The sequence below is a fragment of the Thunnus thynnus genome, chromosome 12 (genome assembly GCF_963924715.1).
Source record: "Thunnus thynnus chromosome 12, fThuThy2.1, whole genome shotgun sequence".
Lineage (NCBI taxonomy): Eukaryota > Metazoa > Chordata > Actinopteri > Scombriformes > Scombridae > Thunnus > Thunnus thynnus.
The window spans coordinates 18,966,602-18,981,213 of NC_089528.1; the positions used below are offsets into that span (position 1 = coordinate 18,966,602).

At 39.5% G+C, this 14,612-nt stretch overlaps 1 protein-coding gene across 45 annotated transcripts in view; it reads left to right on the forward strand.

Annotated features, from left to right (window-relative positions):
• Positions 1–14,612, forward strand: part of obscnb (obscurin, cytoskeletal calmodulin and titin-interacting RhoGEF b) — a 67,725-nt gene that overhangs the window by 20,353 nt on the left and 32,760 nt on the right. For 33 of the 45 annotated variants that reach the window (XR_010930954.1, XM_067606095.1, XM_067606099.1 and 30 more), the window contains 22 exons: positions 1,118–1,387; positions 1,505–1,771; positions 1,883–2,149; positions 2,375–2,641; positions 2,733–3,002; positions 3,099–3,368; positions 3,535–3,801; positions 4,600–4,866; positions 5,409–5,675; positions 5,986–6,252; positions 6,867–7,133; positions 7,356–7,622; positions 9,048–9,314; positions 9,527–9,793; positions 10,084–10,350; positions 10,596–10,862; positions 11,114–11,380; positions 11,631–11,897; positions 12,147–12,413; positions 13,278–13,352; positions 13,841–13,909; positions 14,468–14,557. Coding sequence is in view for 44 of the 45 variants with exons in the window: in XM_067606095.1 (XP_067462196.1) it covers positions 1,118–1,387; positions 1,505–1,771; positions 1,883–2,149; positions 2,375–2,641; positions 2,733–3,002; positions 3,099–3,368; positions 3,535–3,801; positions 4,600–4,866; positions 5,409–5,675; positions 5,986–6,252; positions 6,867–7,133; positions 7,356–7,622; positions 9,048–9,314; positions 9,527–9,793; positions 10,084–10,350; positions 10,596–10,862; positions 11,114–11,380; positions 11,631–11,897; positions 12,147–12,413; positions 13,278–13,352; positions 13,841–13,909; positions 14,468–14,557 (5,316 nt within the window). In the remaining variant the exon portion in view is untranslated. The remainder of the gene's footprint in view (positions 1–1,117; positions 1,388–1,504; positions 1,772–1,882; positions 2,150–2,374; positions 2,642–2,732; positions 3,003–3,098; positions 3,369–3,534; positions 3,802–4,599; positions 4,867–5,408; positions 5,676–5,985; positions 6,253–6,866; positions 7,134–7,355; positions 7,623–9,047; positions 9,315–9,526; positions 9,794–10,083; positions 10,351–10,595; positions 10,863–11,113; positions 11,381–11,630; positions 11,898–12,146; positions 12,414–13,277; positions 13,353–13,840; positions 13,910–14,467; positions 14,558–14,612) is intronic. The other 12 variants (XM_067606108.1, XM_067606127.1, XM_067606134.1 and 9 more) reach the window with 8 other exon arrangements.

The following is a 14,612-nucleotide window of genomic DNA, read 5'->3' on the forward strand; positions in this document are numbered from 1 at the left end:
ATGTTGCTAAAGTAATATTCATTGATGTTGTTGATAGTGATAGTATCTAGGGCTGGGCAATTAATCAAATTTTATTTTCAATTATGATTTTATCTTCCAATGTTTATGAAAACAAGATAATTGAGATCAAATGATTAGTGTGCCACATTCCGTTTTGCAATGATGCTCCATTTTTGTCTTGTGTTATAAATCCAGTGCACTCCGTTCCTTTACAGTGGTGCATGTTCGCCCCTCCCTAAAAGCCCAAACTCACTCTCAGCCAGGCATGTTTAGTTCAGCTCACTGCAGTCATGTGAGCCATTGTTTGCGAAAACCCGGTCAAGTTAGCTGCTGAGTTTGATTCGCTGCCGAATTTGATGCAGGTCTGTCCATGCTGTTTTGGTACCAGTGCTTGGCCAGCGGCCAAAAAGGATTAGAGTTGCATTTCAGCAATCCTTTCTCACATTTTGTATACCATTATATAAAATGACATTATAATACACATCATATATTAAACAAGTCTTTATAGTTATTATTATTATTATTATTATTATTATTATTATTATTATTATTATTATTATTATTATTATTATTATTATTATTATAAGGCATTATGTTTTTTTTTAAGTTCAATAAATGCATGATGTTTCCAAAGTCAGTGAGTAATCATGTTAAATAATCATGATCTCAATATTGACCAAAATAATCATGATAATGATTTTTGCCATAATTGAGCAGCCCTAATAGTATCCCCAGTTAATTAATAGTAAGCTCTGGGGATTTAGGTGGTGTTCTAGGTCCAAAATCAGGGACTGTAATGTGTCCTTAAATTACTATGAAAGTAATCATATATGCGTTATTCTTCTTATGATATTTAGGTACTGTTAAAGGACCACACTGATTGGTATGCATAGCATTTTTGCCCATGAACCCATTAAAGGATACTGTTTTTTTTTGTTGTTGTTGTTTGTTTGTTTGTTTTCTATCATCTGAAATGAAGATTTTTACTCATTAAAAAAGACAGAACCACCAGTATGGTCCTTTAGTATAAAGCAACATTACATTTATTATGTTGTTATTTTATTTTATCATATTAATGACTTCTAACCAAACCATTCTTGTTTCATGATGCCTACAGAGCAGTCCATAAGCATTGTGCGGGAGCTTAGTTCAGTAGAAGTGACAGAACCCTTTGCAGCTGTCTTTGAAGTTGAAATCAGTGTGGACCTGGTGAAACCTCCTGCTTGGACTCTGGATGGAGTTGCTGTGCAGGAGGGCGCTGATGTTGAGATGGAGAAAGAGGGAACAATGCACCGTCTCACTTTCAAAAAGACCAAAGCATCCATGACAGGACCTGTGCAGTTTACAGCTGGAAAGAGCAAGTCTTTAGCCCAGCTCACAGTCAAAGGTAAAAGTGTCTAATCTGATGTATATGACACAGTTGGCCACAATAACTTGTGTACTACTGTAAATATATCCAGCATAATTAATTTGATTCTAATTTCATACTGTTCCTCACATTTAGAGCGTCCACTTGAGATTGCAGAGCCCATCAAAGATGTGAAGGCGAAGGAGAAAAGCTCAGCCATACTCACCTGCAAATTTTCTGCATTGCCCAAAGAGATTCATTGGTTCAAAGGTCAGGTACCTTTGACAGCATCAGACAAGTATAACATGAAGAAAGACACTACAAGGGCTCAACTTACCATTCAAAGGTTGACTGAGGAAGACACTGGAGAGTACCGCTGTCAGTCCGGACCTGCTGAGACCAAAGGCAACCTTACTGTTGAAGGTACAGTTTGCACCTTTGAAATACAACCATTACATAAAACATCTGTTAAAGAGTGACACTTGAATATAGTGGGCCTTAAAACTAAGACCGCGTCTTGTTTCTTCTGTGTAGTGCGTGAAATGAAGATCACCAAGCACTTGGCTGACACAGAGGTTGATGAAGACAGCGATGCAATGTTTACATGTGAGATTAACTATGAAGATGAAGAGGTACAATGGCTTCTGAATGACAAGGTGCTCTGCACTAATGAAGTCAACACCATAACCCATGAGGGAAAAGTTCACAAGCTCTCACTTAAGAACTTGGCACCTCAGGACGGGGGAACTATCACCTTTCAAGTCCGCAAATTGAAAGAGTCTGTCACACTGAAAGTTAAAGGTAAGAACTCAAGTTGACAAGGACAAAAAAAGGTTTCTCTCTTAACCTGATAAAGGACCAAGTTTCTCATTCATGTGATATTTCAGAAATCGGTTTACAAAAGCCAGTAATAATCAGATTATTTAAGGGAATATAAATGGTATGTTGGGCTTATTCCAGTCAATCCAAAAGTTGAGAACATAATATATCCTCCAGTCATTCTTTACTTTCTCAATTACCCTCCAGAGAAGCGTGCTGTGTTCCTCAAGTCTCTAGACGATGTCGTTGGAGAGGAGAAAGGCATGATAACTCTGGCATGTGAGGCCTCCAAGCCCAGGGTTTCTCCCACATGGAAGAAAGATGGTAAAGTTTTGAAGGCTGGACCAAAGTATGAGCTCCTTCACACAGGCAAGTCTTTGGGATTGATCATCAAGGACGTCACCAAAGAAGATGCTGGAGAGTATAGTTGTGATCTTGGAACTGAAGTTTCTAAGTCAAAGGTCACTGTAAGAGGTAGGTTTTGTTACCACAACGTATATATATATATACAGTGTTATCTGAGATATATAGCAGCTGAATAATACACCTCTCCTCTCTGTCCTAGAAATTGGCATTGGAATTACCAAATGGCTGAAGTCAGCTGAGGTGAATGAGGGAGAGACATGTAGCTTTGAGTGCATCTTATCTCGTGAGAGCACAGATGAGTGCTCCTGGACTCTTAATGGCCAAACAATTAAAAATGAGGGCCGCTTCAAGGTCTCTAGTAAAGGACGCAAGTACATGCTGACCATTAAGGATGTCACCCCTGCTGATACTGGAGAGGTGGTCTTCAACATTAAAGACCTGAGCTCTAAAACAACATTAACAGTAGAAGGTAAGTTATCTTACAAAATTATGAATGGATTGATATGTTAAAATAATGAGAGTGAACCGTGACAAATGTCAAACATGTTATGGTCCCTTGTTACAGGAAAAGCTTCATCTGTGTCAAAGGAACTACAGAATGTTAGTGCTGTTCAAGGGGAAGAAGCTGTATTTACTTGTGAAGTGACACACGCTACTTCGACTGTAAGGTGGACCAAGGAAAGCAAAGTTATCAAGAAGAGCCAGAAGTATGACATCAGCCAAGAGGATAAGGTCATGAAGTTGATCATCCATAATGTCTCTGCTCAAGACTCTGGAGAGTACAGTTGTGAAGTTGTTGGAGGTGCAACCACCAAGGCCAAGCTGGAGATCAAGGGTAAGACAGAAATAATTTATTTAGGGATTACAGTAAAAAAGCTAATCAATATCTGTACCAAATACAGAATAATTTAAAGGATAATCAAATTTTTTGAAACCTTATATTTATCCTACAATCTCGTATGGTGCCTAAAATCTTAAAAAGGATTCTTTATTTTTTACAGAGCCAATCCATAACTTCACTAAAGAACTAAAGGACAGCCAAGCAGATGAGAAGAGCTCTGTGACCTTGCAATGTGAGACTGCACAAACCCCATCCAGAGTGATATGGCTTAAAGGTCACACAGAGCTCAAGGCTGGAGGTCATTATGAGATGTCCCAGAAGGAGGGTGTCTTAACTCTCACCATCAAACACCTGGAGGAAAAAGATACGGATATCTACACTTGTGACGTGGGCACTGCCAAGACCATGGCAAAGGTGACAGTCAAAGGTAAGAACATAAGTATGTACTGTATGTGTATACGTTTGTATAAGTTTTTGAATAGTGTATGAAGAGGTAATTGAATATTAAATGTCTAGTATGTCTTACCTTTCATCCTGTTGAATAGAAGAAGAACCTTCAATATCTGATATCTGGAATGAAATATTCTGAAGGATTAATCTGAGATAATTCCACTTTTAATGTGTTTAGCAACATACATTGTAGGTCTCTCAGATTGTAACCCTAAACACCTGAATTTCTACTGTATAGCCCCATTTCCTTCATGAAGTATTTTAATATAGGTACTGTATGTATTTATGTTTTTTTGCACCTCTTTGAATTGGTCGTGCCATATGTAGTGAGTTCCATGCTGACTTGGCTCATAGTATGCTACATTTGTTTGTCGTGTCAGTCCCACTGATCTGCCTCATGTACAGTGGTGCTTAGATCACACCCCTCTGCAGTCAAGCCCCCTCAATGACATTCAGGTTCTAGAGGGGGGTTTCCACTCTCTTACTGTAAGAGAGCTGACTCCCAGGGACTCAGGCACCATTTCTGTTGTTGCAACATCTGACATTGTACCATTATATACATATATGACTGAAAATATGTCCCCTTTAACCTTCAACAAAAAGATCAGCCAAACTGTTGGAATATTTTTTGGGTTCAAAAAGCTAACATCAGTCGACTGGAGCACGTCAAATCATCCATCATCTTCACCTGTAATAATTCCCCATCCTTCATCACAACCCAACGAAATGCAACAACCTATTTAATATAATCAAGTCTTTGTTTGTTTTATTTCAGCTCTGCCTGCCAGCTTTGTAAAGAAGCTCAAGAACCAGGATAAAAAGGAAGGGGAGACTGTGACACTTTGCTGTGAGTTATCAAAATCTGCGGCCGACGTTCAGTGGAAGAAAGGCTCTGAAAATCTGATAGCTGGAGAGAAGTATGAGATGAAGCAGAAGGAGACCTCTTGTGAGCTTCAGATCAAGAGTTTGAAGGTTGAAGATAGTGGAGAGTACTTTTGCGTGTGTGGGGACCAGAAGACATCTGCAACCGTGAAAGTCAATGGTATGGATTCATGATTGAAGTCTGTTCAGAACAAATGGAGTAGACAACAGTTATGATATCAATCACTAACATTATTTAAAAAGTGTTAAGGGAGGATACATATAGTTTTATTAATGTTATATAAAAATGCCTACTTTGACAGTACTACACAGAAGTTTTATATTTACAAAACACAAGTGATGTATTATGTGGTATTTCTCAAAAGAAGTCCACTTCTGTTGCCTTTGTAGTTTTTTTTTCTTTGTGAAACCAAACGATTTCACCTGATTTTGACAAGTTATGAAAACTTGGTTGTACAGCATCTGACATTGTACCATTATATACATATATGACTGAAAATAAGTCCCCTTTAACCTTCAACAAAAAGAAGATCAGCCAAACTGTTGGAATAATTTTTGGGTTCAAAAAGCTAACATCAGTTGACTAGAGCACGTCAAATCATCCATCATCTTCACCTGTAATAATTTCCCATCCTTCATCACAACCCAACGAAATGCAACAACCTATTTAATATAATCAAGTCTTTGTTTGTTTTATTTCAGCCCTGCCTGCCAGCTTTGTAGAGAAGCTCAAGAACCAGGATAAAAAGGAAGGGGAGACTGTGACACTTTGCTGTGAGTTATCAAAATCTGCGGCCGACGTTCAGTGGAAGAAAGGCTCTGAAATTCTGATAGCTGGAGAGAAGTATGAGATGAAGCAGAAGGAGACCTCTTGTGAGCTTCAGATCAAGAGTTTGAAGGTTGAAGATAGCGGAGAGTACTTTTGCGTGTGTGGGGACCAGAAGACATCTGCAACCGTGAAAGTCAATGGTATGGATTCATGATTAAAGTATGTTCAGAACAAATGGAGTAGACAATAAACAGTTATGATATCAATCACTAACATTATTTAAAAAGTGTTAAGGGAGGATACGTATAGTTTTATTAATGTTGTATAAAAATGCCTACTTTTACAGTACTACACAGCAGTTTTATATTTACAAAACACAAGTGATGTATTATGCTGTATTTCTCAAAAGAAGTCCACTTCTGTTGCCTTTGTAGTTTTTTTTTCTTTGTGAAACTTTCTTTGCGAAAATTTCACCTGATTATGACAAGTTATGAAAACTTGGTTGTACAGCATTACCGCCGACCTTTATACAGAAGCTAGAGAGCCAGGAAGCTGAGGAGGGAGCTGACATTGTTCTTCGTTGTGAGATCTCTAAACCTGGAGTCCTAGTGGAGTGGAAGAAAGGAACACAAGTCCTGACGTCTGGAGAAAAGTACCAGATGAAGCAGACGGCCTCTGTGAATGAGCTCCACATTGCTAAAGTGGTGCCAGAAGACAGTGGAGACTACAGCTGCATGTGTGGAGACCAGAAGACCACAGCCAGTCTCAACATTAAGGGTAGGAAGAGGATTTAAAAAATTTGATAATCATTTTTGAAAACTGTATGCAAAAGGTTTTCATGTTATATATTTAGACATTGTAGTGTCTGGACTGCAACTTGTCATTTTTTTATTCTTCCAGTTTTTGTAATTGATTTTATTAGAGTACTATGTATTATAGTATTTTGCATTTCTGGTATTGTTTTCGATGTAAAGCAACTTGTGGAAATGGCTTTTAACTTCTCAAAGACATTTATGTTTAGCAGGCTTTAGATTATCCACACTGGGGAGCTGTTCAGTCATTGTCAGACCAGTTCTATACATGCCAATCTGTGCTCTTAAAAGGAAAGGAAAGTAATAGTAACCATACTTTAGACCTACAGATGCAAACATCTGATGCAGTCACCTAAAAGCAAAGTAGTAATAGCTGCTGCATTTTTAACACTTCTGCAGGACTGGAACTGCAGAGCCAGAAATGTAGCGCTGACATTGCTGGCACAACAGCTCTGCAACTGTATAATTTTGGTTGGACCTGGTTACAGATGTTTTATATCAGTGATATCAAGTCTGTCCTTGTTTTTTTTTTTTATTTGTTTGTTTGCGACTGATTCTAACCCACAAATAAATACTTAGCCCAACCAGTGACCTTCAAAGAGAAGTTAGAGAGCCAGGAGGCTGAGGAGGGAGCTGACATTATTCTGCGCTGTGCGATCTCTAAACCTGGAGTCTCAGTGGAGTGGAAGAGGGGAACGCAAGTACTGAAGTCTGGAGAAAGGTACCAGATGAAGCAGACGGCCGCTGTGAATGAGCTCCTGATCAACAAAGTGGTGCCAGAAGACAGTGGAGACTACAGCTGTGTCTGTGGAGACCAGAAGACCACAGCCAGCCTGAAGATCAAGGGTAGGAGGCCAAATTTTCAAAGAGTTGTTCCACAGAACCTAAAAACTGTATAGATCAGCTGTTCATATGTACGTATGTCATGTTGGTTTTGGAGTCTACATGTTATCATGGATTGCAGTATTTGTTTTTTTGTACCAGTTTTATCCATATACCGTATATACAGTTTTTTCTGTTGTATGTAATGGCATGCAACCGATTGCTAACCAACTCATAAATACTTAGCCCAACCAGTGACCTTCAAACAGAAGTTGGAGAGCAAGGAAGCTGAGGAGGGAGCTGACATCAGTCTACGCTGTGAGATCTCTAAACCTGGAGTCCCAGTGGAGTGGAAGAAGGGAACGCAAGTACTGAAGTCTGGAGAAAAGTATGAGATGAAGCAGACGGCCTCTGTGAATGAGCTCCTTATCAAAAAAGTGGTGCCAGAAGACAGTGGAGACTACAGCTGTGTTTGTGGAGACCAGAATACCACAGCCAGCCTCAAGATCAAGGGTAGGAAGAGGATTTTTAAAGAGTTGATCTGTGAAACTTTTTTAGAAAAATTCATAGAACAGATTTTTATATGTGCATATGTGGACATGTTTGTTCTAGTGTCAGCATGTCATTATGTCTGCACTGCCACCTGCCAGTGTTTGTTTTTTTGTGTTTTCAATGTTTTTTAAATGTATTTGTGGCAGGTTTTGCAGTTGTGTGGCACTATGTACGTAAGTGGAACTAAATGTAATTTGTCCCACTTTTATTTTCCTGTATTGTTGGCTGGACTGGCCATGGACCAGCCCTATAACCATGGTTGTCCGTGAGTGACTGAGTAACTGAGTGAGTGCCCGAGTGAGTGATGAAATCACACCATTGGTCAGCCATTGGTCAGTGTTGGAGTTTCCTCGTTGGCCGTTGCTCTTTCAAAATGAATCGGCGTAAGATGATGGAAGTAGAGGATAGCAAAGTGACACAGAGTGACTGTGTTTCCTGCTCTGAGCTCTGACACTCTCAGCTCCGGTGCTAAATGCAGCAATGTCAGCTAAACTCCTGTTTAAACAGATATGTATGAGTGTCTCTACTGTCTCCTCCTCTACCGTCCAGTGTGATCAACTCTCTGGCTGGCAGAGCTGTCAGCAGCTGGCAGGAGAGACGCTCCGCGCTGCATTTGGATTTTATAACTTAACTTATACCGGGACACCAGCTTTGTATTTCTCTGATGTTCTCACATCACAAACGATGAACAGTAGCATTAAAACACGTAAAACATGCGACTCGTATATGTAGCTGTTATATCAGTTTAGTGTGGGGTGGCTGCTCTGCAGGTGCGCTTGATTTGACTGTAACTGTGGTAACCAGGCAGAGATAAGCCTCCTGAATTCGCACTCAAAATGCGGTTAAAACTTTCATTTATAATTTCCACCGCAGCCTCATCAAGCATGAGAGAGAGCACACAGTTAAAGCACCTCAGATAAAAATCATTCTGTCAAAACACTTTATACAGAGTGAAAAACGAGCGACACCCACAGAGTGAAACAGATGAAAGAGAAGGGAGAGTTAACAGATAGAATAGTTGTAATTAGAATTAAAATAAGTTCTCTTTCAAATCAAACATCCCAAGATATGATTGGAAAGTATTGTTCTTGCAACTGCATTCATAACCTTTTCTTTTTGACTCAAATGTAGTTTAACCATGTCATGTGATATGCTTCTTCAGTACACTTTATCGGCAAATATTACTGGGACCACTTCAGAAAATTGCAGATGATCATTTAATATTCAGGAATTCACATTATAGACACTACCACTGACTATGCCTGTAACAAATTGGCCACAATTTCACACACTGACCATACACAGTCCAGCCATATACTAGGTTTTGACCTAGTCTTGTTTCTTATTTGTCTGCCACTGGTTACTAACTAACTAATAAATGCTCAGCCCAACCAGTGACCTTCAAACAGAAGCTTCAGGGTCAGGATGCTGAAGAGGGAGCCAGTGTTACTCTGCGATGTGAGATCTCTAAACCCGGAGTGCCTGTGGAGTGGAAGAAGGGAACACAAGTCTTGAAGTCTGGAAAAAAGTACCAGATGAAGCAGACGGCCTTAGTGAATGAACTTCTGATCAACAAAGTGGTGCCAGAAGACAGTGGAGATTATAGCTGTGTGTGTGGAGACCAGAAGACCACGGGCAACCTTAAGATCAAGGGTAGGAGGACGATTTCAAAGATTTCACCCCATGGAACCTAAAAGTTGTATAGATCAGCCTTTCATATGTAGTCATGTTTGTTTTGGAGTCTGCATGTTTTCATGGATTGCAAATTGGTTTTTTGTACCAGTTTTATCCATATATATATATAGTATGTTTTTGTTTTATGTAATGGCATGCTACTGACTGCTAACCAACTCATAAATACCCAGCTCAACCAGTGACCTTCAAACAAATGTTGGAGAGCCAAGAGGCTGAAGAAGGAGCTAGTGTTACTCTACGCTGTGAGCTCTCTAAACCTGGAGTCCCTGTCGAGTGGAAGAAGGGAATGCACGTACTGAAGTCTGGAAAAAAGTACCAGATGAAGCAGAAGGCCTTTGTGAATGAACTTCTGATAAAAAACTTGGTGCCAGAAGACAGTGGAGACTACAGCTGCGTGTGTGGAGACCAGAAGACCACAGGCAACCTCAACATTAAGGGTATGAAGAGGATTTTCAAAGAGTTAGTCCATGGAAGATTTTTGGAAAATTTTATAGAACATATTTTTATGTGTTTATTTAGACATGTTTGTTTTGGAATCAGTCATTCTGTCTGTACTGCAACCTGCCAGTGTTTGCTTTTTGTGTTTTCAATGTGAGTGTTTTTGTGGCAGTTTTTGCAAATGTGTGTTACTATGTTTGAAAGTGGAACTAAATGTAATTTGTTTTATTTTCCTGTATTGTTTCTTATTGGTTTGTCACTGGTTTCTAACTTATTAATAAATGCTCAGCCCAACCAGTGACCTTCAAACAGAAGCTGCAGAGTCAGGATGCTGAGGAAGGAGCCAGTGTTACTCTACGCTGTGAGATCTCTAAACCTGGAGTCCCAGTGGAGTGGAAGAAGGGAACACAAGTCCTGACGTCTGGAGAAAAGTACCAGATGAAGCAGACGGCCTCTGTGAATGAGCTCCACATTGCTAAAGTGGTGCCCGATGACAGTGGAGACTACAGCTGCATGTGTGGTGACCAGAAGACCACAGCCAGCCTCAACATTAAGGGTAGGAGGATGACATTTAAAGAGTCAGTCCATGGAATGGTTTTTAAAAAACTGTATAGAACAGCTTTTCATGTGCACATACAGAATTTAGACATGTTTGTTGTGGAGTCTGCATGTCATCTTAGATTGCAACTTTTACTTTTTTTTTGTATTTCATGTTTGTTAATGTACTTGATTTGTATATATATTTTAATAATTCTATGAAATGGCATGCCAGGGTTTGCTAACCAATTAATAAATGCTCAGCCCAACCAGTGACGTTCAAACACAAGTTGGAAGGCCAGGAGGCTGAGGAAGGAGCAAGTGTTACTCTACGCTGTGAGATCTCTAAACCTGGAGTCCCAGTGGAGTGGAAGAAGGGAACACAAGTCCTGACGTCTGGAGAAAAGTACCAGATGAAGCAGACGGCCTCTGTGAATGAGCTCCACATTGCTAAAGTTGTGCCAGAAGACAGTGGAGACTACAGCTGCATGTGTGGTGACCAGAAGACCACAGCCAGCCTCAACATTAAGGGTAGGAAGATGACTTTTAAAGAGTCAGTCCATGGAATGGTTTTTAAAAAACTGTATAGAACCGCTTTTCATCTGTACGTACAGAATTTAGACACATATGTTGTGGAGTCTTCATGTCATCATGGATCGCAACTTTTACTTTTTTTTTGTTTTTGGATTCCATGTCTGTTTAGGTACTTGTTTTGTATATATATTTTAATAATTCTATGTAAGGGCATGCAAGGGTTTGCTAACCAATTAATAAATGCTCAGCCCAACCAGTGACGTTCAAACACAAGTTGGAAGGCCAGGAAGCTGAGGAAGGAGCTAGTGTTACTCTGCGCTGTGAGATCTCTAAACCTGGAGTCCCAGTGGAGTGGAAGAAGGGAACACAAGTCCTGACATCTGGAGAAAAGTACCAGATGAAGCAGACGGCCTCTGTGAATGAGCTCCAGATCAACAAAGTGGTGCCAGAAGACAGTGGAGACTACAGCTGCATGTGTGGTGACCAGAAGACCACAGCCAGCCTCAACATTAAGGGTAGGAGGATGATTTTTAAAGAGTCAGTCCATGGAATGGTTTTTAAAAAACTGTATAGAACAGCTTTTCATCTGTACGTACAGAATCTAGACACATATGTTGTGGAGTCTTCATGTCATCATGGATCGCAACTTTTACTTTTTTTTTTTTTTGCATTCCATGTCTGTTTAGGTACTTGTTTTGCATATATATTTTAATAATTCTATGTAAGGGCATGCAAGGGTTTGCTAACCAATTAATAAATGCTCAGCCCAACCAGTGACGTTCAAACACAAGTTGGAAGGCCAGGAAGCTGAGGAAGGAGCTAGTGTTACTCTGCGCTGTGAGATCTCTAAACCTGGAGTCCCAGTGGAGTGGAAGAAGGGAACACAAGTCCTGACGTCTGGAGAAAAGTACCAGATGAAGCAGACGGCCTCTGTGAATGAGCTCCACATTGCTAAAGTGGTGCCCGAAGACAGTGGAGACTACAGCTGCATGTGTGGTGACCAGAAGACCACAGCCAGCCTCAACATTAAGGGTAGGAGGATGATTTTTATAGAGTCAGTCCATGGAATGGTTTTTAAAAAACTGTATAGAACAGCTTTTCATCTGTACGTACAGAATTTCGACACATATGTTGTGAAGTCTTCATGTCATCATGGATCGCAACTTTTACTTTTTTTTTTTTTGTATTCCATGTCTGTTTAGGTACTTGTTTTGTATATATATTTTAATAATTCTATGTAAGGGCATGCCAGGGTTTGCTAACCAGTTAATAAATGCTCAGCCCAACCAGTGACGTTCAAACACAAGTTGGAAGGCCAGGAAGCTGAGGAAGGAGCTAGTGTTACTCTACGCTGTGAGATCTCTAAACCTGGAGTCCCAGTGGAGTGGAAGAAGGGAACACAAGTCCTGACGTCTGGAGAAAAGTACCAGATGAAGCAGACGGCCTCTGTGAATGAGCTCCACATTGCTAAAGTGGTGCCCGAAGACAGTGGAGACTACAGCTGCATGTGTGGTGACCAGAAGACCACAGCCAGCCTCAACATTAAGGGTAGGAAGATTTGTGATGTGAACCTTTATATTAAGATGTATGTCAGTAATTTAGAAAAATCAACCTATTGTGCACATTTTTTGTTTAACTTTTTTTGTCACTGGATGCAAATTATATAATGCTTCACATTTAATCACATATTTTTTTCTTTAAAGATTGCTGTTGAATTTTAGGAGCAATATTTGTATTATACTTTAATTTTATCTGAACTGAAGCACTTCCGTTTCTTGTAAAATCTGCATTGCTCTCTTGTTGTTTCTTATGTTGTCTTATCTGTTTGCTCGCTCATAAAATGCCAGCTTTCTGTGTGTGTGTTTAACACCAGATTCATCAGATGTTTCCTTAACTTTGTATGTAGTGGATCAATAGGTTGGATGTATTTGCCCGGATGTCTTTTCTGCAGTGTGCTCCGTGCTGTGATACAGAGTTTGAATTTTGATCTTTTCTTGAGAAGGTTTTTAATCACTTCTATCTCTTTTTCTTTTTCACTCTGTGCATTTGAAATTACAAAAACACAAACAACACAAGAAAAAACAATGCCTGAACAAGCTTGTCTTTTTTGGCAGACCGTGCTTTTTGCTTCTTTTTTGAATGTCTTATTGGTTGATGTGTTGATCATTTATAATGTATGTACGCCGGCCTATAAACTGTCCTATCTGTTTGATGAGCCAAGCCAGTTGGATCTTTGTTCTTGTTGTGTCATGGTTGTCAGCTGTGTTTTATGGTGCTTCCTGATTTCTGACGTATTGATCTGCAAATTGGGGGCCATTTTGTCAGGTGGTATTTTGCTTTTAGGAATAATTGCAAAACAGATGACCAAGTATGTTACGACATTGATTCTGTATTTAAATTGTTTCCTCTCAGCTGTGAAGCGATTAGCTTCTCCTTCTGCTGCTGAACCTGAATCTAAGAGGCAAGAGGCCATTGAAACGATGGAAGGTATGGAGGGAAGACGGCGATGTTTTAGCTTGACTTTCAGCGTTATGTGCTCTGTCCATCTTGATAATGGCTTTTGTTTTGCCATGTGCTGTCTGCCCTCAGATTGGGTCTATTCTTTGTGGCTTATACAGGTTATAATATAGATATTCTTGCAGCAGTTTTTCTTTCTAGTTTATCTTTTTTGTTTTGCAGTTTCTGTAACTCTGCTGTGTCAAATGATGCTTCTGTCTGACAGTGGGATTGCCTTGTTCATGTGGGTCTTTTTCCTCAGTGTTTTATTGCAGCATATGTATAGTAAAACCAGCGTATTTTAAAGAATAGAAAGAAGATATAGACACCTTTGTATTTGTCATTTGCGCTGGTAACATGTTGATGGTGTGAATTGAATACCTGTTGTCTGTTGTTTGGAGCTGACACGTTCGTCATTTGCTTCTGGCAATGTTACTGGTTGCTGTGATTATACTGATAATATCAAATTTGTATTTCAGTCAAGAAGGTTGAAACTTCATCCGTAGTTGCTAAAGACCAAATGCAGGAGATACATGAGACAGTAGAAGGTAATCTTCTTAACATTTTCAGCTTTGCTTGTTTATTTAGCACATGTGCATTTGTAATTAATCAGTGTGCAAAAATTGCTTTGTTCAAGAAAAGACAAAAGAGAGAGAAATAGATGCAGCTATTCAATACTTTAAACACTGTTCAGTTTTTTTTTGTTTGTTTTGTTTTGGTTTTTTGGCTGCTGATTGTGTTATCAGACAGAAGTTGTTGGGTCATGAATTGGCTTACCTTGTGCATTGTTGCTTCAAGTGCTTAAAAGCTAAATATGTATTCATATTTTGCATGCATCAGATTTTTTTCACAAAGTCATGATTTTTGTCATTTTTTGTTGGTCCTTTTTTATCATATTGTAAAAAAAGATAATTTATTGCTTCAACATTTGTGGATTTGTGTGGTCTCCTGGTTTCTTTGTTGTATTGTATGGAGTCTTACTTTTTGGCATGATGATATGTTTTTGCTCCCATATTTTTTTATTTTTTGAGACTTGTAAGACCCGTGAATTACACATAGCAAGTCAATTTCAAACTGAGGATCAAATATTATGTTTAATTTCATAGCCGTGACACTGCAAACCACAGGACAGACTCCTACCCAGCAACTCCTGAAACAGGAGACTCAGACACAGGAGCTGAGAGTTGAAGGTGAAGGTAATGAGACACACTGGGTTTGTTTGCTTGGCTTTTGTCAAATATCAAATCATGT